Consider the following 25,519-nt stretch of genomic DNA (forward strand, 5'->3'; position numbering starts at 1 on the left):
GTTACATTAAATACCAATTCATATGTCTGATATGCAAGTAATATATAGGATTAATCTGACACACAGACTAAAAACAAATTATTAATATTAATAAGTACATTTCTCTTTGGTTTCTAACCTGACTATGTTACATTCATATGTTTGATATGCAATTAATATGCATACATTTAATATGCAATTGTAATCAGAACATAATATATAGCGACAGGAAATTGAAGGTAAGTACATTTCTCTGTCGGTCATAATCTTAACTATGTTATATTTTACAACAGTTACATCCAATGTTAATTGAGTGCAGGAATTTCAAATGCAATTTTTTGTGGCCAATGATGATTGATGTTATTATATTAAATAAGAACGGATAATAGAGAATTGATTTGAAGTGATAATGAAGCGTTTAAAATGACATTATTTCTCATCTGGTAAAACAGTCTAGTTAAAGTAGCGCAAACTGAGTTTGTAAGCATATTACTCAAGTGGAAAATACTTCAACAAAACCACTTTCCAGAATATTATTAATGCTGATGCAAGTGTTCAATAACATTACACCTGTCTTTTGTCATGGTTAGAACAGCTGATTACATAGTACGGATTTCCGACATATTTTAATATGTATCATTAATTACGTCATCGAATCGTTTATGGGTTATATCTTAATACCAGGTTTGAGTTCAGTGAATTGCAAGTGATAGTTTAAGCTTCAGTAAGTACAATACTGCGAGTACCTTATATGAATGCAACAAAAACTACACCCAAATATGTATAAACTCAGCTTGAGCCCCTTTACTTTTTTGCAAAATGAGATAGATGTTTAAAAATTACAGATTAACTTTACACTGTAAAATAAAAAATTAAGCCATAGTGATAGTCATGGAATCTTTAAGACTAATTTTATCATTTTACATCACATGTAATTTAATATATAAAATACATTAATTAAAACTTTCCCTTGTTTTATTTACAAAAGTCAGCAATGATATTTACATGGTTTGCTTGATCTTGTCAGTAAAACTTGATTTGTTTTGATACCTCATTGATAGTTATAATAATTAAGTTATCATATAACTACATTTGTTATTAGTTTGACTGTCACATCATATTATCTTAATTTATCATCATTGCATCACAAACACAATCAGTATTGTTTAAAACTGCCCTAAATGTGTATCATTTAAAAATTTAGTATACTTTAGTTAAACAGAAGTAAAAACTTGATAGCAGTTTTTATTTAAAAAAACCCAGCAATATAGTATTTGCTGTTGGTTAAATCAATATGAGACAGAAACTCAACAATCATTCATGAAGTGAATTCAAGTAATTCAAATTACTGTACTCTTTAGTTTTGTTAAGTTTTTTTTTTTAGTATTCACATTTCTATGGTTCATCACCAAGAATACCATTTAAGATACTTCTAGCTTTCAGATGTTCCCTTTCATCATACTTTACATCCATTGTAAACCATATAGCCAGAGCACAACGTCGTCCTTCCAACACCGCCTTTACTCCGTGTAGATTTTCCTTACCAGCAGAGAAACTGACCATTCGGCCACACTTGGGCTGTACTGAAGCCTGTCAAATAGTATCAGAGTATAATTTATTATTAAGCAAAATCTTTTTAAAAAATAAGACCTGCAGTGACAGGACCTTCGTATGTCCCTTAAATGGATGGGTTACAAGGAGAGAGAAAATATGAAGCACATCTCAACTGGCACTAAGCACTAATGAATTGTGGGAAAAACAAACTAAGTCCTGTGAGGGCGCACTGCTGAACTGGCAAACACAAGAACAACTGCTACTGCACATAAGTTAGAATATGTGTATGTACAATTATACATACCTCTACAGTGTGGTTGAACTTGGCAAAGATGAATTCTCCACCTTGAAAGTCGTCATTTAAATACATAATGGCACTGTAATCCCTCCAGGTATATGCAGGCAGTTCTTTTATACAGTTACCTATCTCATCTAGATAACAATTATCAGCATGAACAGGATGACTTAGATCGTCACGATCTTTGGGGGAACCTACAACATGAAAAGTCAAACACTGAATAATGATTTCCTAATTAAAAACATGATGATAGGTAGACTGTACAATAGGTCATGTCATTCCTCACTGGCCGGGTTAACAGATGTGTGTGGGTTGGCCGTCATGACGTACATACCTTACAGACCAGGGGTGGTGTGTGCGTGTGTGTGTGTGTGGTGGGGGGGGGTGATATTCTGGGTGAATCTGAGAAGATATATGAAAATATTTGAAAACTTAGAATACAAATCATGAGTCCTGATACTCATTTTTGCTCTGAAAAAAGGAAAGGTCTATCGTCTACGGGCAAATTATGTGAATAATTGAAATATCTATATGAAATATGATTGTAACATATATTTACCTGGTTCAGCTGTTCTGCATACTAAATGTGTATATGAGAAATACAACCGACTTGGTAATTTGAAATATTGTTCTACATATTTCCTAGTTTTTTCACTCAGATCTAAATAGGACAGAGCAGCTTTAGCTTCAACTCTTCCAGCCTCGGCCTCCTACAAGAGAACAAGTTAAATATTTGGAGATTTAGTACATAAATTATACAATTTTTATACAATAAATACATTAAATTTAGTCATTAGGTCTTAATTGATAACCAATAGGGCCGGGTAAAGTTAATGTGTGGCTCTGATAACAATTGCCAACACTTGTGTAAATTAAGTCTCATTTCAGACAATGCAGGAATTTGTTGTGTGGTTTTACCATAGTATATAGGTATTAATACATTACTTTTCACAGAACTTGTTTTTTTATTTCTTTAATATTTGTGGATTTGTATCTTCAGTGAAATACATTTTTGTAAATTCTGATAGGATGTAGCCAGAGTTTCATTTGTGTGTTGATGCTGCCAAGGCAGACAAACATGCAGACAGACAGACAGACAGACAGACAGACAGATGACAGACAGACAGACAGAGACAAACAGAGACAGACAGACAGACAGACAGACAGACAGACAGACAGACAGACAGACAGACAGACCAATGCTGACTATAACCAATGGTACATTAAGACTTGTACAAATGATGTTACTTACCTCAGCAGCTTTTAAGACTGTCAATCCCACAAACCTTTCATGTTTAGTGTGAGGTTTAGGTCTGCCTTGGTAACCATCACCTTCTGTGGCTCCAGACTGAAATATATAACAATGATAACTTGAGATATAATTTACTTACGACTTATTGTACTATTTTTCATTTCATTTAAAATTCTAAATACTATATGTGAGTCATGTTTGTGATTAATTGTCCTCCCATAAAATCTCATCTTTGTGCCAAGTTCATATAAGTAAACCGAGTGAATGCATCACTGAAAACGACTTTAATGGCCAAAAACCAATTCTTATACACCCTCTCAGCATTTTCCAGTAGAATGTTGAGCACCTCCCCTCCACACAAACACACACAAGGGGACACACACACACACACACACACACACACACACAATGTAGATATACTAAGAAGTGTTCAACTTTACATGTAAAGTGCTATCAATTTAAGGAATTATGGAGATTTTTGTACTCTATCTAATAAGTTCATATACAGTTACTCAAATAGATTAATCATCTTTTAATATATTATAGTAACTTTGTTTTTGTTTTATTTTATAGTAATCGGTAAGCATATATACACAGGTTGTAATAAAACTGTATTTGTTTTGCATGTACTTCCTTTTGTTTGTGTTGTGTGAAATTGTTATATTATGGGATACATACCACAGACATTGTTATATTATGGGATACACACCACAGGCATTGTTATATTATGGGATACATGCCACAGACATTGTTATATTATGGGATACATACCGCAACTAGTTCCATCAATTCCTGGCACTGCTCCTCCGTTGCAAAGCCATCAGCAGCCATTCTTAGAGTTCCATTTAATTCTTTCTCTGTCATAATGACTCTAATTCTATCCTCTTCTTTCTCATCATCATCATCATCATCATTATCTGTAGATTTGCTACCATCATTGTCTACAGATCTCTTGTACAGAGCTTCATCTAAATATTTAGCTTTGCCATGTTCAACTTCAAGTTCCTCCCCATCCTCTATTTCATCATTCATCACTTCGCTCAGATCTCCTGATTCTCCTTTCCTTTTCTTTTGGAATGTCTGTTTACCACTTGGTGGTACTGGTGGCACCTCGGTATCAATAATTTGCTTTCCCTGAAAACAATGGTATACATACTTAACTGTGAACCACAATCCCAGGACAAAGCTAGAGAGTTCTTTCTGAACTTGGGACTACCTGAACAAGGTTGTTTCATAAGTTGGTTGTTTTATTTACAATACTTTTAGTATGTACTGAAAGTTCCCACTTGTGACTGAATGTTGTTCTAGACATTTGTTCAGACATTCTTGGGAATTTCCTGCATGGGTTTATGGGAAAACGTCAGGGTGACGAAATTACATACACTACCACAAGGTCTTCATCTTGACTTGGTTGAGTATTAGTTACTGGGGTGTTATTTTATCACCCCCAAATCAGTTGATCACAAATAAGTTAATACCAGTAATCACTACACGTTGAAAGTGTACATACTACAGATAGATATAAACCTGGCTGGACTTTTGTAAATTCATGGTTCTTGGTGGTTACTTTTATTTTTCTAAGCACTAGAATATGCTGAATCATGTTTAGCACCTTACAGAACTCTCACAAGATATTAAAATGTGACATAAAAAGTCATCATGAAGACACAGTCCCTTAGATACTTTTATGTGATTGAAAGGCAACATGATTTAAAAGAAATTGGTGGCAACAACTAGATACTAAAAAGTGTCTGTGATATGCAGGAAATGACTGGATTTTGATAATTGATACAGAAGGTGAAAAGTCAAGATTTCATATGAGATTGTACAACTAATAATATAGGGATAGACACTTGAATGGAGTCTCCATGTATCAAAGTTGTTGAACTATGCAGTAAATCATGATTGTTCACAACAAATATGGCCACGTACCATCCAATTAAAAGTTATGTGAACACCAAAAGTAATGCATATATTACGAGTTTGTCTTCTTCTCTTGTTCTGCATTACATTTAGATGTCGTTTTGAAAGAAAAATTAACCACACAAATAGCTGGATTTTGATAATTCACCCAAGAGGTCAAGGTCAATGTCAAAGGTCAATGTCTTACAGGAAAGCTTGCATGTGATTATATAGGGTTAGACACTTGAATGCTCTATGTTGAAGTTTTTGAGTTATGCAGTAATATATTGATTTGTTACACCAAGTATGGCGGCCATTTTAGTAAAAAGTGATGAGTACTAAATGTAATCCTTGTGTATCCTTTTCTTCTGCTATTTTACAACAAATTTGCAACAACTAAGTGTGACAAAGTGTCTGTGTTTGGCAAGAAAGGCTCGATTTTGATAATTCATCCCGAAGGTCAAGAGTCAATATATTAAAAGAAAGCATGTACCCGATACAATAGAGTAGACACTTGAAAGGCATTACAGAATCAAGCCATTAGCTAAGGAAGTGGGGTTTCTTATCTTTCTTATCACTGAATAATGTTTGTGGTCAATATTTACAAATGTGATAAAGCACTATTACATAACACATCAGGCAAAGCTAAGCTCAATATCTAAGTGTGAAGCCCCTAATGTCATATCAGTTGTTATCAGTTTTACTGACCCATTATCAGTGACATTGCAAATAGCTTTAGAGATGCAAACAATTTTTATGACACCCGACTTGCTGGCTCACCAAGTCGGGAAAGTTGTACTTGAACTGCTAATGCAAAGAATCTGTCATGGATTCTCTATGTATTAGTTTTTCAGTTATGTTGTAAATATTGATTTTTAATGACAAGTATGGCTGCCAATCAGTCAAATTTGCATACATCACAAACAAAGGATGTGCACTGATATGTTCCATATAACAAGTCACCTTTGTGCCAGGTTTGCATGAAATCGGATATTGCATATCTGAGAAAATAGATGCATGCACGCACTGTATATGTTATACACACACTTTAACCAAATGAATATGGACAGAGTTACAAATTGTGCCACTTTCCAAAAACTTCTACACATCAAAAATACCAATCCCAGCCAGGTATGATTTCATTCAAGATAGACAGACAGACAGACAGACAGACAGACAGACAGACAGACACGGACATACATGCATACATACGCAGACATACACACACATACATGTGCACACAGACAGACAGACATACAGACAGTCAGACACATCATGACTGCATTGTACAGCATTTTTGAACTGTAAATTCACTTATGCTAATACAAAGGAAGAAATGTTGGTCCAACTTTTATGATATTTTTGAAAACATATTTTAAAATAAACAAAACTTTGGTTAGAGAGATGTTTGATTTCAGCATGAAGATTTAACAATTTATTAAGATGACAGTAACTTTTAAAACTTATATTAAGGAGTGAACAAAACATAATATGCACGTAAGCTGCGAAATGAGAAGTTATAATTCAGAAGCTTTCGTACTCCCTGATGAAATAAGATATTTATCAACCATGACATTTAGCAACTGTGGTATTTAGCAACCGTGACATTAGCAACCATGACATTTAGTAACCATGACATTTATCAAAATTTTTACCAATAATGACATTTTGATCAGGTCATACTTGAACAGAGAACGAATGATAAAACCATGGTGACATTTTCATATGAAATTTTATTTCCTTTAGAAATGCTACAATTACATTTATAAAACCTTCAAATTTCCCAAATAATACATTTAATACCAAAAAAAAGCTTCTAAAAATCATATAAAAACATGTCAGTTGATACAAAAGTGGTTTAAATTCATTCTTTTCTCTCATCTGCTTTAAGGATTATCAAAAAAATATCTGCTGATAATAAATGCTTACAAAAATCTTTAATAGTGAACTTAAAATAGCACCAACTCATTGAATTAGAGACATGATTCTTCACTCTTTAAACAGAAATACTTTCGTTGACTAAAAAAAACACAAGTTTGTTAATTTGTCATCTATATACCCTGTATGACTATTCACTTCTCTTCTCCACATTAATTGTACTCAGTAGACAGGTATGATTCTAAAATTGTGATCCATACTTGAAATTCATATCGCTATTAAAACATAAATGACAATAACTGCAGTGTGGAATGAGTATCATAGTGTAGTACTTTCTTATCACCATAGAGATATTTACCATCAGTAAACTATTTGTTGGCATGGGAACATTTGTCACCGTGGGAAACGTGTCACAATAGGAAACATGTCACTATGAAAATAGTTAGTCGCCATAGTAACAGTATGTTACAAGGAGGAATATTGTCAAGGAGAACGTGTAACCACAGGGGACCTCTGTTGCCATGGGAACAACTTCAACTCACTGATGACTTATTTGAAATAACACAGTGACAGTGCTACAGCTTAGAGATTATATGATTAACAGTAAATATGTTCTCGTTACATATTTATTGAGACTTTCTCCTGCAACTAAGGATGATTGCACAATGTCGCACAAGCTCAACAAACGAACATCGTTCATTTAGGTCAAAACCCCTTCCCCCTCCCCCTCCCCTAAAATGAACATTCATGAGTATGACATCACATTTTATATGATGTAAACCATGATGAAAACTGTAGTGGTCACATAACTGCAATCGATGTAATGTAAAAACATGATTGTAAACAAATACTGCCAGAAACCCAGCAAGATATGTCACATTTAAAGTAAGTTTTTATCAACTTTTATATCAACATCTCAGTAGTAAATACAAAAGCTGCTGTCATTGAGGGAGTGAAAATTTTCTGTCGAAATTTGGTTAGAAGTTCGAAAATGAAGTTCGGCAATCGCATTGATGCCAGACCCCCTCTCCCCCCCTAAATGAGCGAAGTTCACTTATTGAGCTTGTGTGACATTGTGCGATCGTACCTAACATTGTAAAAATACGAAATCATCCTTTTCACATATTGTACACCGACACCTACAGACTACTTTTGTCAACATTTGCTATATAAAAACAAGAAAATTCATCCAAGTATAAATTTTTACATTTTTTTTTTAACTGTCTTCAAGTCTTCTGTATATCACCACATCTAAGTGTTACCAATCAGTGACCATCTGGTAATATGGAACATAGACTGCCTGTGGAGGTATCAAAAACACAAACAAACATCCATACTGAGGTCAAGTCATACTCCAAACTTGATAAAACATCAACTAAGTAAAAGAGTTGATAGTGCTAGCTAACTTTTTGGAAATACACTATTTTTGAAATATGTTTCACAACTTTACCGAATATTAATACAGTGAACTTGGCAGAATTTTCATTTAACATGATTTTAGGCAAAAAAATAGTGCCAATGGCGTTGTAGCACAACTGTACAATTTGAAAAAAATGTTTACCCACATGCTGATCAATGCTTGGTATGGTGTTCATTTGCTGAATGACTATTCAGTTGCCTATACAACCCTGTTGTTATCTTTACAATATATGTGATCATTTGGCTGTTGCTATGGGCGTGGTCTTGTTGCTAGGCACATTTACATTCATTTTTTGAATGTTTATTCATTTGTCTATTAATCCCTATTGTCTTTGTACTATACATGATCATTTGGCTGTTGCCATTGGTGTGGTCTTGTTGCTAAGCATATTTCCATACACATTTTGAATGTTTGTTCACTTGTCTAAGAATCCCTGTTATCTTTGTGAAATACACCACCGTTTGGCCGTTGCTATGGGCGTGGTCATGGTTGCTAGGGGTATTTGCATACATTTTTTGAATGTTTACTCACTTGCCTACCAGATAATGTTATTTGACCAGAATAACACTTCTAGAAACATCTCACCAAGTTCCAGTCTCACTGACCAAGTACTTATTGAGTCATAAGTTTTTGACCAAAGTTCACATTTTTACACCTGATTTACATATCACTGATGAGATCATTATATGCTTAGTATTTCTTCATCTATACATCCCCAGATGCATCCCCAATAAATTTCAGCCCAATCTGCTCAGTAGTTTTGGAATAAAAGATTTTTTACCAAAAAGACACAGTTTTAGCCCTAACTTGCATATCATTATGTCGTGAACATTCCTTAATCTAAACACCCCTAAGAATGTTCCCACCAAATTTCAGACCGATCTGCCCAATAGTTTTTGAGTTTAAGATTTTTGACCAAAAATCACATTTTTTACCCAAATCACACACCGGTGGTACACCCACCAAATATCATGGCAATCAGTCTGGCAGTTTTTGACTTTAAGTTGTTTACACATCCACACATCCACAGACAGATAGACAGACAGACAGACACTTTGCCATGCCTATAGCACTACTGAACCTGTTGGTTACCTTAAGTTGGATTTTTTTATCATTTACTGAGTGATAACTCTTGAAAAGTGTTTTAACAAATAGTCTCAAATATATCAGCTGATTCTCCAATTTGTGACACAGTATGGAAAGATGACAATTGTAACTATCGACAATCATGCAGCCACGGTATACTTGCACCGCACTGATGGTACATTGTATACAACACGAACAACAACATGTAGATTTAGAAGGATATGAAAATAAGAAATTTCGGGTAACATGGAATAAAAATGACAACTAGACTAAAGTGTATCAATGATTGAACAAATGAAATCAAGGCATCACATGAGTTTTATGATGGCACTCAGTTACAAGTTGAGATAAACCAAAGAGTGGAAATTTTGACTAATTTTGCAAAACCATGAAATGAAAAGAAGATGTTTTCACTGGGATTACTCTCACAAAATGTTCATGAAGTAATAATGACTTTATGATGAATGAAATAAAAATCATGTGAAAATAAACAAATGATGTCAATCCTCATGGCATTTGCCTATATTTTCATTTACGATGCAACACTCACTTGAATGTGTGTTAGAAGAAAATCATGCGTTAAGCTATAGAGCATCACAATGGAACTAAATTGTACATTTTCACACACTGGTTGTTTTTAACACTTACCAGGTTTGCATGTCTGTCTCTGTCTCTCACAAGTGGTGTCTACAACTATCGAGACATCAAGAATTTGCACCACAAATGACCAAGTCAGCACATTTTGACTTTGGCGACGATGACCAAAACAATTTGGTTACGAGGACACAAGACCCGAAGCAGATTGATGTCCATTCAATTGGTGGCAAAGCATACGTGTGACTTCATGATTATCTCACCTAGTGGTGATTTCATACAGTTTCTAAGCAAGATACCAGGTGCACTTTCTGTTAGTTTACATGTTAATCAGGTTCAACCTCACCAGATGTGTGCCCTTAATAGAGTAACTCAATTATCTCAATCACACAGTTTATCTTTTGAATAATTAACTATTTTCTTCCAAACTTGGATGAATTTTCCATTTTTGTTTCCATTCAATTATACACTATGTCTATTCTGCAAGGTTGTCATGACAATAATTACCATAGCAACTCATTTGCATACCTATTATGTATATTATAGTATAATGGTGTGATAGAGATTAGATGATGAACACTCATTGTTTGTGATAGGTGGATTACATCAAAAGGGAAGGGGTGTGAGGAGGGGAATAAAGATCTAATGCCGACAACAAATATATCAATCTGAGATTTTGTATGCAGTAACATTTCGTGTATTAAACCTACATAGTATTTACTTTATTGATGGAACAAATATAATAAGTTGAATGCAAATTGACTAGCCTACACGTAGACTCAAAGGACTAGTTCTACCACTCTATTTATTTTTTTATTTATTTATTTACTTTTTTTTATTTCTATTTATTATCCTAACTGGCATTTTGATTTTTCGAGACCAGTAGGACACAGCTATCAATGTAGATGAGGAGAGACAGCGAAATTCAAAATCAAAATGTTAGTTAGTATAGCAAATATAGTGGTAGTGCTATTCCATTGTGTCTATGTGAAGGCTACAGTTTGACATAAAACTTTCTACATACAAAAAATATAGATGAAAAACAAGTAACATGAAATCTCTAAACAAATCATTAGTTTCTTTTCACTTCACACTGAAACACAAGTTTTTAGCTTCACAAATAACATACACTATTACAGTATTACAGTCCACACAATATTTCAACAATTTTTGTTTTCATTTTCCAAAATTGTCACAAACAGCATGACACTGGTACATAGAGCATGACACTGGTGCACATTATAATAATATTGACAGGACACTTCACATTGTCAAGAATTAGAAGTTCAGTGTTTTATACACAACAGATTTGCCAACTAAACCGTACAAAATTTGACTGCTATACAACTGCCGACATCGAAGCATTGACGAACAACAACTGTTCTTATCACATGATGGAATGTAACACAAGTCTCTGTACTTCCAACATGCTGTGCCAAATGTTAATAATATTATCACTCCAATTCAGTTGTTTACTTTCCCTGTTTGTAACAGGTTCCGGTCGTCAATGCTTTGATGTCGGCAGCTATACTTTTCTAGAAAATAACAAGTTGTTGTCAATTTTGATAGGCAATGCAAATATTTTTGACACTGTATGAGCAACATGTTTCATTGATCAACTAAACTCTGACTTGTAATACTGCCTTGTACTTTCTAATGTGATACAGTCATTTTGTTGCAAAAAATATTTAATTTGTTGTCAATTTGTATAAAGTTTTGACAGTTTATTTTGATGTGTCAATTTGTATGCATAGAACGCTGAATCTCAATTCTTGTTTTTCATATTTCCCTGTCACCATGGTGAAAATTTGTATGTTTAAATTGTTGCCAATAGAAAGAATATGTTACTATCTAATGTTTTGTAATGCAGTACATATATTACTTTTTATTTCAGACTTTGCATATAAAAAGTATCTGCTCATATTGAATGTATATGTGACTTTATTTTGTATCTTTTCATAAAGTATGCGGAATTCACGTTTGTGCATAAAATGGATGTCTAATTTGCATAATATGGATGTCTAATTTGCATAACATGGATGTCTAATTTGCATAAAATGGATGTCTAATTTGCATAAAATGGATGTCTAATTAACAAGTGAAAGAAATCTTTGATAACATTTACAATGACATGAAGTTGTAGAGGCATACATTACTACGCTAAAACCAAAATGGAGAGTTGTTATTTCAGGCATAGCTCAATTCAAAATGGCATTTCATTGGAGAGTGGTTATAAGAGTTGAAATTGAGAGTTGAATTCAAAATTTGAGAGTTGTTATTTGAACAATTTGTCCACAAATCTCTGCATGCACAATAAGTTTGTTGAAATCACTGGCAATGTTGCAATGTATTACTAGTATATAATTCTTTTTTTTTTTGTTCCAAAATTTATTAATGAGTTAGCCTCATCTTTACAATTCATCTTTTTGTTCGGAAATGACAGTGTTTACCTGATCTTCATCAGTAAAGATGGAGTCCTCTATAAACTTCTTCATTTCCTTCTGTAAAGCCAGTTTGGCATAGTGTTTCACTGCTTCCTTTCTGGGCTTGAAACTATCCACATCAATGTCATCTTGTTTTTCATAAAACATGACGTTCTTTGCCATGACTTCGTCGCCTGGTAAGAACAGGAGGTAGGTGACAGCAGCCTCTGCAGCTTTGTTCTTCTCCTCAGCTGTGAAAAACAACATGAAAGACAGTGAATTTTGGAAATACATCACTTCAAAGAGATTATTTAGCTTTTTGATAAGGCGTAAAAAAAAAATTGTGTGGTTCTGATTACATTAAATTTTAAAAAAGGTGGGGTAGGTAGATTTTTTATTTAATTTTATGATATATATTTTTTTTCATGTGTGAGCGTCTAGTTCAGGTTTTCCATTGTTTTCCAACTGGTCTCTGTGTTGTTTATTTTTCCTATCAGATGTACAGCCATTACAGATTGGAAGAATAGTCTTATATTGTATTTTTAAGTTGGTGTCAGTTTCCGCACCCACTATTTCTTTCTTGCGAGACTTCACGATTTTTGCAATTTTATTATCATTTCTCTCAAATACGTAAAAAAAAAAAAGTTTAGGGTCATAGAATATGTAAAAGTTTTATGTAAAACTAGGTGGGGTCAGGTAACCGGAACCAAACAACTTTTTTATTGGCCTACCAAAGACCTTACTTTAAATATATACAAATGTAAAATGGCATCACCTAGAAAATTATGACTGCAAAGAAATTATTCACCTCCTTGACAGCAATAACTAAATTACTAAATAAAAATGTTAAAAATATGTCATTTGAAAATGTTAGCAAACCATGGCCTAAAATTGATTGTTCAGATGCTTGAAAGCAAAGACCAACCCAATCAGAACAACATGAAAGTAAAATGAAAATTTTAGATGTCAAAAACTGACAACAAATTTTATAATAGCCAAGGTTATTATCAAGATCTATATTCAAAGCATTTTCCTGACACTCCTGTGATATTTTACACCAAGATACATGAAATTTTATGATAGATGAAACTGTACATGAATGAAGCTTTGTTGTTGTCATGGTAACTCAGAAAAACACAGAAAACTAAAAGAAGTTGAAGATTTTGCCAACTTTTTTGGAGAAAATAAATCCGTCTAGTAGTTTCTTCCTCTGTGGTCTTACTGACACAACATCATTCAAATATCACTTTTATGAGTGTGCTTTTTAATACTTTTTTATAAAATTTACAGTCAACGATAAAAACACTGGAATATAACTCACCTGTATAGTAGGCAAACTGGAGATGATGATAGCTCTGTGCTAAGAAGTCCGTTATTAATCTACCATCTATAAGTGACAATCTATCTTCACAACCTAACTGGCAAGTTAACACACTGTGATAGTGGGCTGAGATAATACAAAGGGTAAAGGTAGAAAACTTTAATAAATGGAAGAATAGCATTTTGAAATGATTTTTTAAATAATTGAACACAGTAAGGATATCAAGTAACTTCACTGCAAAATACAATACATCAATAAATCTGCTATCAATGGTTTTCTCACGTTATATGTTGAGTTGTGTGCTAGGAAAGTTCTGTCAAATTATTTACTTTTATTTCAACTTAAAAATAATGGAACCAGAGAAATATTTTTCAAAGCAATAGAGTTTGACCACTGGTGTAAATCAACGGCTGGACACCATTTACTCAATTTGTAAAAGTTTTTGAGAAAATGTGTGTAGTTTTGTGTTTGGAACATTCATTGAGTTGACAACGGTTGTAATTCTGTAGTGTGCCAATATACAGGTCTCACTTCATGAATAGTATCTAGTGGTATGTTTGACAGCTATATTTACCCATCTTGAAATTTGTAGATTATTACTCCAACAAAGATGTCAAGCAAGTTTTTATGTAATCATAAAACCATATGGTACAGCTGTATCATACGGAAATTAATATTTGTCATGTCAATAAATGTATCTCAGAACTCAACAAACAATACCAGTAGATGCTACTATGAGTCTATATGATGCTGGTAGGTGTGTGAATATTGATTTGGTACTGTATGTGTATTGCTGTTACTCCCCGTGGTATAACCAACAGGCTCTTTTCTGTTTTGATCACATGCTTTTTAAAATGCGACTACAAACTCCTACCCATGACAAATATTACACTAAACTTTACACTCAAACAAACGAGTTCACTCTTTTGTTCTAACTTTAGTAACCACATTTCCGGTCGATAACACCTCAGCGCTAGTGACTGACACCAGTCCCTTCAGAGGCTACTAGTAACTAGAACTGGGAAAAAAGTTGACTACATTTTCCTTCCCAAAATTGAAATGATAAACATTCAAAGATTATGAGACAAAAAAATCTTCCAAGGGACTGGAGCCAGTCTAGGTATAACCTCTTACTGCAACATTCCAAAATTTGCTGGTACTGACATAATTCCACTTACTGGCAATAGAAAGATGAAGGTCTTGAAACTCTTCATATTCATAGGGTCCTTCACATAAGGCTGCACATTCATTATATTCTTTGTAATAATCAGCCAATGATGCCTCAAACTGTACAATACTCTCTGGCCAGTCTTCAGATGCATATGCACTTACACCTTTCAGAGATAAGTCCTGCAATGAAAATTTGTATGTGAGGCCTACACACTCAAGAACAATGTGAAAACTGTGAAATACCTTTTTTGGCAGGAGGTGAGGTGTAGGGGTGTTTATTTATTTTCACTATCTTTTGACTGGAATCCTTGTAAATAAATGTTTTTAAACAATGCTATTCTATGCATTAATTCCCACAAAGAAAAGTGCAAGTAAAATACATGTAAAACACATTATCAATAACTTGAAGTTAACAGGGAACACAACTCCAGTAAAAATAAGGTCATTTTCATGAACTTTGAGTTCTAGAGAGTTCTAATGACCTCTAAAGAACCGATTACCTTCAATGAGAATGTCATGAATATTCACTGTTCAACCATTACATAAATAGTTCTACAAACCCTCATGGCAATGTGGTTCATAGCAAAGATCACCAAATGGTGGACAAATTCAACTTGACGTTTCTCTGAAATTACGTGTAATGTAGGTGATGTAAAATAATGACAACACTCTCCAGAACCCAAAGTCCATGAAAATGCCATTATATTCCCGGAGCGGTGTTCCCTTATAATCTATCCTGAAAATCTCCTATATTAAATAAGATATTTGAAAACATACTAAAAACTGGACTTATTCTGCACAAAGTCAGATACAGTGGCTTCAGCAAATAGGGAACTTGCAAATCCACCATGTTGAATGTTGCATCATGGGAAATGTGATAATAAATACTAATCAAATAGTATTGTAAACAATATTGTTACATTGTTTATAACCACCAATGATCAATTCATATTTACCCTGACCAGTGTGGGAGGTTTATTTCATTGGTAGCTCCAGATAAGATATTACGATAACCACAGATAATCCCATAGTCCTTTGCGTCTGAGCATGCTCAGTCTGAATTGCAAGTTCCCTAGTGCATCATGCTCACTTTGAAAAGATACTAAACAGTGCTTGGGACAGATGTAATAGCAGAGATTATGATGCACAAATATATCCTTAACCCAATCTCTATGTCTCTCAATAATGCTGGAATTACTGCAAGATGAAGGTTCTATCAAGACATAAGGCACATACTAGTCTGTAAGGTACGCCGTGATGGTGCGCCCTCAAACGTATCTTACAGTCTAGGCACATACCTGATAGGGTTTGATTTCCAAGTCACTCAGTGTCATTTGGTCAATACCATACTGGTCTTGGTAAAACTGCATGTTGCTCAGCATCATTTCATCTTCAGGATTAGCTAATAGGAAGGTATAGGCAGCTGTAGCCGCTTTCTTGGGTTGGTCCGTCTACAAAAAATACAAAGAACAGAAGTGTTTATAACAAATACCATCATGAACAACTCAGGGTTGACAAGTCCAGTAACAACACCTTTCTTCGGTTGGTCTCATGACAAAAATTTTGGATATCAGAAAAGTTGTTTTTTTAAGATAAATTTTTTGGGGGGACAAACCCATTTGTAGTGAGGTAGTTAGACACATATAGTACAGAAACCTGTAGCACTGATACCAACCTACAATAAACAGTACAAGATTTCTATTGGTTTACCCTGCTGACAAGTAAATGGTAATGGCCAATCCTGACTCACTTCTTAAGTTTAATGTCTTCTAACTTCTATTTGATGGTATGACATGAAAGATTCACATAGTACACTGAATGCAGAACTAATATCTCTACATTTAATGTTTAAGCTCTGGAAAGCAGTTCATAAAGTGATGGGTGTAACCATATTTGAAAGTTTCATTGTCAAAAACGAATACAGCTTAGCTTTTTTAAAAAAAAAATTAGGTGCATGCTCGTAAAAGTCTCAGATTATGCATTTTAAGTAAACTTGTTGAATTTGAATACACACAGTGAAATACTGTGGTTCCAGTGTAATTTTTATCACAAGCTTTTTTTTCTTTGTATTAAAACTTATCAGCTATAGTCTTGCCACTACACATAGCATAATTAACTTGTCAAACACCCATCAGTAATACACTGTTGTCAATATAGAAGCATGTTGGTAACAGAAATATATTTTATATATTATTACAAAGTGAATTCACCATAAATTATCATACTTAATTAAATTCCTGACTATGTATATTTCAAGGGTTCATAATTAAGTGCCTTACATGTGTTTTGTGTTGTCTTGGCAACAAATTATCTAATTCTGCAAGCCAAGCTGAACCTCTACTTAACCTGGGTACTAAGTACAACACTCAGACAGAGTTGGCCATTCAATCAAGTTACATTTGTAATTATGTATTCTCTCAGTGCCATCACATCGTTACTGTATTTTGTCTTAGAATTAGGAGTAATTACAAATACAATGCATGGGTCCCTACTAATACCCATATCATGAATATCAAGTGATCCTGTCATATACAGAACAAGGGGTCAAGGAAAGGTCACTGGTGCTAAGTTTCAGACTGAGACAGGAAATTTACTACAGAAATATAATTTAATAATTCATACTTTCAGTTCTTAAATCTATGGTTTAGCAGATCTATAGAACTATATTAAATGTTTATTAATTAACAATACACAAACTAATTTGTCTTTTTAAGTTGATGCCAGATTACAGGTAGGTTCATTACCCTAGTATATCACCAACCATAGTAAGTGACTGACAATCTGCCATACTATTGTTGTATCAGGATAGAACTCAGACATATTGATGATCTATCAAATACTGACTGTATTGTAATATTTATACAATTCCTGACTCATCCTAATATTTACCACACTGACTACAAAAACTGTACCTGCTAAAATCTGACAAACACTCAATGGTAAATATTATTTCACATAATTAGTATGCCATTATATCTGGCATGAAACCTCGACATTTCAAGTTCCCTGGTATTAAAGTTATACCAATGTGTGGCGAGACATGGAATTTTAAAAGTTTACATACAGAATACTTTCAAATGGCTGTCACAGTAGACTTCTTCTCACCTATGAATGGACCACCAAACATGAATGATGCATGAATGAATGAATGAAAGGTCTTTAGTGTAGTATAGTGTACATATGCAAATGATGACAATCAGCTAGTGGAGGCATTATGATACTCTCACAATGACATGTGACTTTTAAATTTCCTTCTCTTTGTAAAACTAATTGTAAAGACCTCAATAGGTTTCCATGCTACTGGTGACTTTACGAACATAAATTTGGTGTATCTCAAGAGCTATGCTTTCAGTTCACCTTTCAAAATCACCGTAGAGACTTTAATTTTGCATTGTTTAGTATGGAATGACTATGTATGGAGGTATTGGGATTCAACACCCATTGTCACGACCTTCTATTGAACCTTGTCTCTATTCAGATGTTAACCAAGACACAGGTGGATATGATAACACCACCAGTCTCCAATTGGATTAAATACAGCTATTGGTGGTAATAAAATAAAATTACTACATACATCCATTTGACTAGATGGGGTGAAAGAGAACTCATGAGAATTGAAACCATGGACAGCTTCTAGGCTATGAATGATGATCAGATGATGATGATGATGATGATGATGATGATGATGATGATGATGATGATGATGATGGAGGTGGTGATAGTGGTGGTGGTGGTGATGATGATGATGATGATGATAATGATGATGATGATATTCATGGTTTATACAGTTTCATTCTGGCCTCGATCTTCTCCCTAAAAGTCATTTTTCTTTCCAAGACATGTGCTAAAGCACGTGTCAAAACTATTACATGTAGTAAGTTGATATCAAGTAATGGGGCAAGGCTACTGTACAATGGAGGAATGTGGAGTTAGGAGAGTTGACAGGAAGGGGAGAGGTAAGAAAATGAGGGGCTGGGAATGAGTTCGTACAAGGGTAAAGCCATTTACCATCATATCACCTTTTTGTTTGTTTTTATCATTTTTCATAGTGACAGCTATGACGAAAATTTGGAATACGGCAAAGTCTCGGTGTTTGACAAATGACACGGACTTCGTCTAGACGAGTAGGGTGCCCTTTGACCCCAGTGCGAATGTCTTCTTATTGCCACGTTGTGCTTCCGTTTAGTATTCAGTTTCAAGACTCGCCTCATTCAAGTGTTAGGTCACAAACAAACATCTTAACCAACGATCTGAAACATTATTAATTGCACTTGATTGAGCAATTCTACGCAAATGGTGCAATGACCGCGTAAAACTTTACTTAACTTACGAAAACGAATCTGGAGAGACTAAGAAGTAATACCTTATAGTACGCCATCTGCAAGTAACTATATGGGGTCCTCTTTACAAATTCACTGGTGACTTCATCACTAATCCGTTCTGGTCTCAAGCCTAAAACTTCCCCCTTGCAGTTCTTCAGACATTCGGCTTTCTTTAGTATACGGGCAAAGAACGGTAGATCAATGTCTTCTAAGAGATCTGACTCTGAATCGAATGTAGTCGAGATGTTATTACATCGTAGACGACAGTTCACCAAACTTGTACGGTAGAATTTGAACTCCGATAACGCCATTTCCATATTCTCAATGCAACCATCCCAGTCTTCAGCGGTGTACGATTGTATGGCTGAATTGTAGAGTTCGTCATATGTCGTTGAGTACTGACCGTTGCTCATGAGCATAACACTAATAAATGTCATTGCAAATAAACAGAGGACAGTATACATTTGCGCCATGATCGTTGGAAGAAGTCCTACAAGTACAACCTTCACTGCAGCCCAGACGTTCATGTATGCAAATAGCGTATTATTGCTGTTCCAATTAGCATTCACACTCCTCTAGACCAATCAGGCACTATTCCTAAGGTGCGCCCATGGAAGTACCATGGTGCGCCCAGAGCTAGCCGACTGTTGGTGGCTCTCTACACGAAAAACAAAAACTCATTTGAATTTTTCTTACTTTTCTTTTTGTTTTGTTTCGCCCCTCTTCGGTTTTCAAAGATCACAGTGTCATGTCGCAGTACAACTGCATGTTTTCCATGCTGCATGTAATTAACTACTCAACTGTATGTTGACGAGTATACTTCCTCAATAGACGTGTGTCTTTTTTCTCTCCTTTTTTTTTACCATGTTTACAATATAGTCCGAAATCAGGTGTATTGAATCTAATCCTCGTACTAAAATTTGAATGCATTCTCGAATAAAAGAAAGATTATCTAAGGTTATTGTTGTGTTCTGCCGAGAATTCTTTAAAAGTAGCTAAATAAATGTTATTTTGTCGTGCAGATTACAAATTAAATTGTAATACACAGTCCTTACCAGACAAGACCCGTCCACACATTCAACTGAAGATTCTGGTCAGCAGAACGTGTGGGGCGCCGCCAACGACTGTACCTGAAACACCTCCGCAAAGACCGGTAGTCTATATAAACATGCCACTATCATGACCAGCTACTATACTAAGTGTACCTTCGCCATACCGCTAGTGTTACCTGGAGCCCTGACCTCGAAAATCACCCACAATTCCCCAGCTTGCGAAGGGGTCATAAGGGTTTTGGGGGTTCAAAACCTCATATTGTTTAGGGGCAGGGATGGTTATTTTTTGTTTAGTAGGTCAGAATTATACATCACTCTGGTTGTGGCTTATCTCCGGATCAGGGTACGTCTCCGGAGTACGTCGAGGCGTGTGTTTTCATTAACTTTAATACTTACGCGGACATACAAATATGTTCCTAATTATCGAAGTACAAAAAATATTTTCAACTTTGATTTACAATGAAATAGTAAAGACAATCGTATGAATTTATCTTGACGAATTCTCCAGCAAGATAGCCCGTTTGTGCAATGCAATGAGAAACCATGGCACATCAGTGGTGAAACGTTCTAACAACGTAACACAAATATTCAAATTGGTGCATGTAAAGCCGTAACAACAGTTTTCAACTACATGCAAACATCTAAATGATAAAAATGACACATGTATAATCACAAGTCAACTGTAGTCTAGTGGTAAAGTTTCTGTATACCAATCCAACGGTTTTATCTATGTCTAGTAAACGGATGGGAGACAAGTAGAAGAAATTACATAGACACAAATTAATCCAAATTCTCTAATTACCAACTACTCATTGTCAGACTCAAATAAGTTGCTCAGTGTGGGACACTAATGATATGCTCAGTGTCAGACACAAATAAGTCACTCAGTGTCAGACTCAATTTAGACGCTCAGTGTCGGACTCAAACAAGTTGCTCAGTGTCAGACACAAATTAGATGCTCAGTGTCAGACTCAAATAAGTTGCTCAGTGTTGGACACAAATAAGTTGCTCAGTGTCGGACACAATTTAGATGCTCAGTGTCGGACTCAACAAAAGTTCCTCAGTGTCAGACACAAATTAGATGCTCAGTGTCGGACACAAAATTATTAGTCTAGAGGCTATACATTGGGTAGGATCTGATATATCTTTACCCAAAGGGTAAACCAACATACATACATATGTATGTACATACTTGTAAGTATAGCATCGAGACTAAAACTTCCTCCATCTTGAGTTTCAAACTGTTTCTCACATAGAATGAACAATTTTGAACCTCAACAATTTCTCTTTCTATTCAGTGATTGTTAAACTGTTAGATAAACAATAGCTTAACAGATACTTGATTTGTCACAGTTCCTCTATCTGATAGAGATAATATAATGGTTTTTATTAAAATAATAATGTCATCTTGGAAGTTTCATAAGATCTCTAAATGTACACAAATGTTCTTTGATTTCTGGATAGAACATACGCGATCCTAGAAACCCTCAGTACTTTACCCCTTTCACATATTATTGGCCAAATATGTCAATATTATCGATATTTAATTATATTGTGAAACATACCTCGGGTCTGGTGCGAACTTCGCATCATTACATAACAGGCATGTTTAGCCTCTCCGTACATGAAGTCCGCCCTCATGAAATCAGGGACAGATTCTATCGTTTTCGTCACATCCGTGAAGTACAGTGAAAAACGAAGTTTCACATTTATAAACATCCAGATCATGCAGATGGATGGCTTGATAGACACACAATAGTCAATAAATGTCCTTATAATGATAAAATTTACTTATGTTTGTAAGGTGGGGGTGGGGTGGTTTTGGCAGTACTGTGATTTATCACAACTGCTGTTCTTGTAACGCTATTATTTCATCCTTAAGTTGAAACATTTTGCATCTGTGATATTATTGATGAAAACAGAAGAAAAATCTGAAATTGGAAGCCTGTAGAAGATATTTTTGGGAGAACAATTATCTGATCGAATTTGTCGGTAAACATCACAAAACTTGTGGTGTTGACCTAGAATGTAAATACTACAGTCTCTGTTAAGATTGAAGTGGCGGAAGCTGTCACGACGATTTGCCAACAGTATCACGATGGCATAAGGGGTGAGGAGTTCAATGTAGGATAAACAAATAATTCTTTTGTTTAGGGGTGGGGGATTTTCAGCCATTTTAGTTCTTATCCTACAAAAAAAACGATTTTACTTTTAATGGATCTATTTGTACCCCTAAATGCAAATATGTCTAAAAGAAATGTCGTCAAATTGAGCATAGAAGAACTTTCGCTATATAGTAAACGCATAGCACTAAAATAAAGTAAAGTGTAAATAAAAGAATACTGTTTCCCCACTACATACCGACTTTGCATTCATAGCACTATATATCACTACACACTGATTTGAAATTGATTGTGCAGTGCAAAACATTTTCAATTTTGGCTAATTAAGTTAGAAGGAGGTGGGAGGGGGTCTGAGGCCGAACTAAACATTGAACTATTGATCTCGCCCCTAAGGAATCAGAGTTCAGGCACATGGACTACTATAAATGTTTACATCCTTGTATATACAAATTTATAAATATACTGTTAGAATTCATTGTTTTACCTCACAGGCACTTGTGACTTTTCAGCATCTAATAAATAATCGGTAATATTTCTTTGACAGATCGGTGATACGATACAGTAACGGGATACTTTGCTTCCGACGAGACACACTGCACGATACCATCGGTGTATCTAAACATAGCATCACCAAATTTATTGTGTTTTGATTACTAGAGATAAATACTTAGTAATATTATCATCTGTGCCCTTTCACCGCAGACCCTGGTATGATCTCGCGTGATTCTACTTTCCAGAGTCTACTTATATCCATCATGTCCTGGATGACTGTGGCTCCCCCGGGTAGGTCCCTGCATGGATAGCATTCGTGCACTGATTTGGAGCCCAGAATAGTCACCGTTGTTTGATTTATTTAGAGAAAGACACTAAAGAGTGTACTTTCATTATAAGGTTTATTTTACCTATCAAAATTCAATTACATTGTATTATTCGTGAAGTTACATGTTCAAAAGAGGCTCCCACACGCCCCTCTTTCCCCTCTCCATCGCTGCATGCCCCTCTCCATGACTGCTACTTCCTGGCCCCCTTCACTGGGTCTCACAAACACATGTCACGCATTGTATGGTAACGTCATCTACGGAATTTGATTTGAGCCTTCAGTAATTTCAAGAGGAAGTGGGTCTTACAGGAGTAAAACGGAAACAGTTGGGTAAGATATTATTAAAGGATGTTCTTGTGGAGATGTTGAGATGTCGGGAGTAAGAGTGTGCCCGTTTGCTCATCTAGGCCCCGTCTAGTGTATGGGAGTTAACGTTCTAGCTATCAGCCACAGCCAATGAGATCGAACACAGGTACTGAATGATGCAGTGGTGGGTATTGGTAAATAAACAATGCCTTTAAAACTTTCAACATGGTGGCAGCGGTGGGATTAATTCCTTTAAATAATTGATTTTGTGACTTTTCCATGTCTGACAGCATTTAAACCATGTTTTGAAATATTTCAATACTAATAATAGGTAATGCTTTAGAGAAAGGAAATTGAGGGAGGGTCACTTTTTAGCACGACGGAATTGGGGGAGGTTCATATCTTACGTGACAGCCCAGGCCTGACCCCCTTTTGTAATTACTGAAGGCTCCCTTAGAACAATCGAACAGTTGGTAATTTACAGCCCATACTTATTTACATACTATAGATCTATCATCGATACTTAATTGAAAGACATGGAGGAAGGCTTTCACATTTGACTTGCCTCAATAACTTGAGTTGATTTACCCATAGATCTTCAGTGGAGAGGACACTCCAAGGTCTATAAATTACCCGGCAAGTCTGGGGGGGGGGGGGTGGTTGTTGTTTTTGTTGTTTTTTTGTTTTTAATTTTTAAATTTTTTTTTTAATTTCATAACCAAAAAGAAAGAACAATTACAAAGTCAACCAAGGGAAAGAAAGTAAAGCCCGGCAAGTCTGTTTAACATTGGACTTCAGTGGTGTTGCCTGGTTTTAAATGTATTCTGCAGATTAAAATACATTATATATTACATTTATCTAACGTAAAGTTTAAACTTTCGTATAAACCTTACAGGATAGTTTTTGTGTGTTTTTACTTAAGTTTAAACTTTCTTATAAACCTTATTTAACTGTTAATACGGTAGTTTATATATTTACAAGACAGTAGTTTGTCTTAGCACCAAATACTTACTGCAGAAAATCCAATGAAGAAATGTAGTTTTCTTAACGGATGCAATAAAGATTCTATTCTATTCTATTCTATTCTATTCTATTCTATTCTATTCTATTCTATTCTATTCTATTCTATTCTATTCTATTCTATTCATATGAATAAACTACCACATGTAATTATTATTAGTTTTAAAATCACATAAATATTTGAGCTCATTGACATTTAAAAAATAATTATTATGATTATGAGATATATACGATGATAAACATTGCAATTTAGAATAATTGACTTATGAAGACAACGACCCGATTTATCTTGTCATCCTATCGGGCAATGACTTATAAAACTAACTTAACATGTGTGTACAGCTGCTCCTCTGCACAAAGGTATGGCCACAGGGTAAAGGACCAATGATCAATTTTGTACTCGCGATTTTCCGGATTTCTAATATTATTTTCTGTACATTCCAAATAAAGTTTTAAATACTGTTTCCTCTTACTGTTTTTTTCTTCTATTTCCTACCTGATATCAATGTCTTATCTGAGTTTATCAGCTTTGCATTAATTAGTAGCTTGCTAGAACAAACTCACTATTTGCCCAAATTAACGCATTATGCCGTGAGTGTAAACATCTACTGATCCGACTAAATGGTAATACACGGAAAGGGGTGAAACTCCAAAGGGACGTGTCCAGAGGACATCCGTAAATCACCCTGCCACTTAATTTATTCATGAATTCACAAAACAACAGGAAATAAACAAATGGTAAAATCGTGCATATGTTATTATCATGCATATTTTTATTTCATTCTCAAATTAAAAAGCCGACGTATTTGAAGAAATGCTTGCGAAGACAGTTTTGACACGATTGAAAACCAAAAACGTCTGTCGTCTGGACAAAACAGTGTGTCGTTCATTAGGATCATGGATGTAGGATTGACATATTAAAAAACCGACGTTGTCCAAGGATTGCTTGCCCGCGATAGATATTCACGATTGAAAACCAAAAATGTCTATCGTGAAAAA

At 34.9% G+C, this 25,519-nt stretch overlaps 1 protein-coding gene across 1 annotated transcript; it reads right to left on the minus strand.

Annotated features, from left to right (window-relative positions):
• Positions 1-324: 324 nt before the first annotated feature.
• LOC144433854 (prolyl 3-hydroxylase 1-like) lies at positions 325-19,701 on the minus strand. The gene is made up of 10 exons (XM_078122235.1): positions 19,241-19,701; positions 16,176-16,328; positions 14,886-15,057; positions 13,708-13,833; positions 12,414-12,637; positions 3,855-4,217; positions 3,084-3,179; positions 2,391-2,541; positions 1,838-2,025; positions 325-1,569 (listed from the first exon to the last, which is right to left on the minus strand). Exons 1-10 carry the CDS (start codon positions 19,670-19,672, stop codon positions 1,375-1,377), a joined length of 2,100 nt encoding a protein of 699 aa, XP_077978361.1. The 5' UTR covers positions 19,673-19,701; the 3' UTR covers positions 325-1,374.
• Positions 19,702-25,519: the final 5,818 nt, after the last annotated feature.

The sequence above is a fragment of the Glandiceps talaboti genome, chromosome 4 (assembly GCF_964340395.1).
Source record: "Glandiceps talaboti chromosome 4, keGlaTala1.1, whole genome shotgun sequence".
NCBI classification, from domain to species: domain Eukaryota; kingdom Metazoa; phylum Hemichordata; class Enteropneusta; family Spengelidae; genus Glandiceps; species Glandiceps talaboti.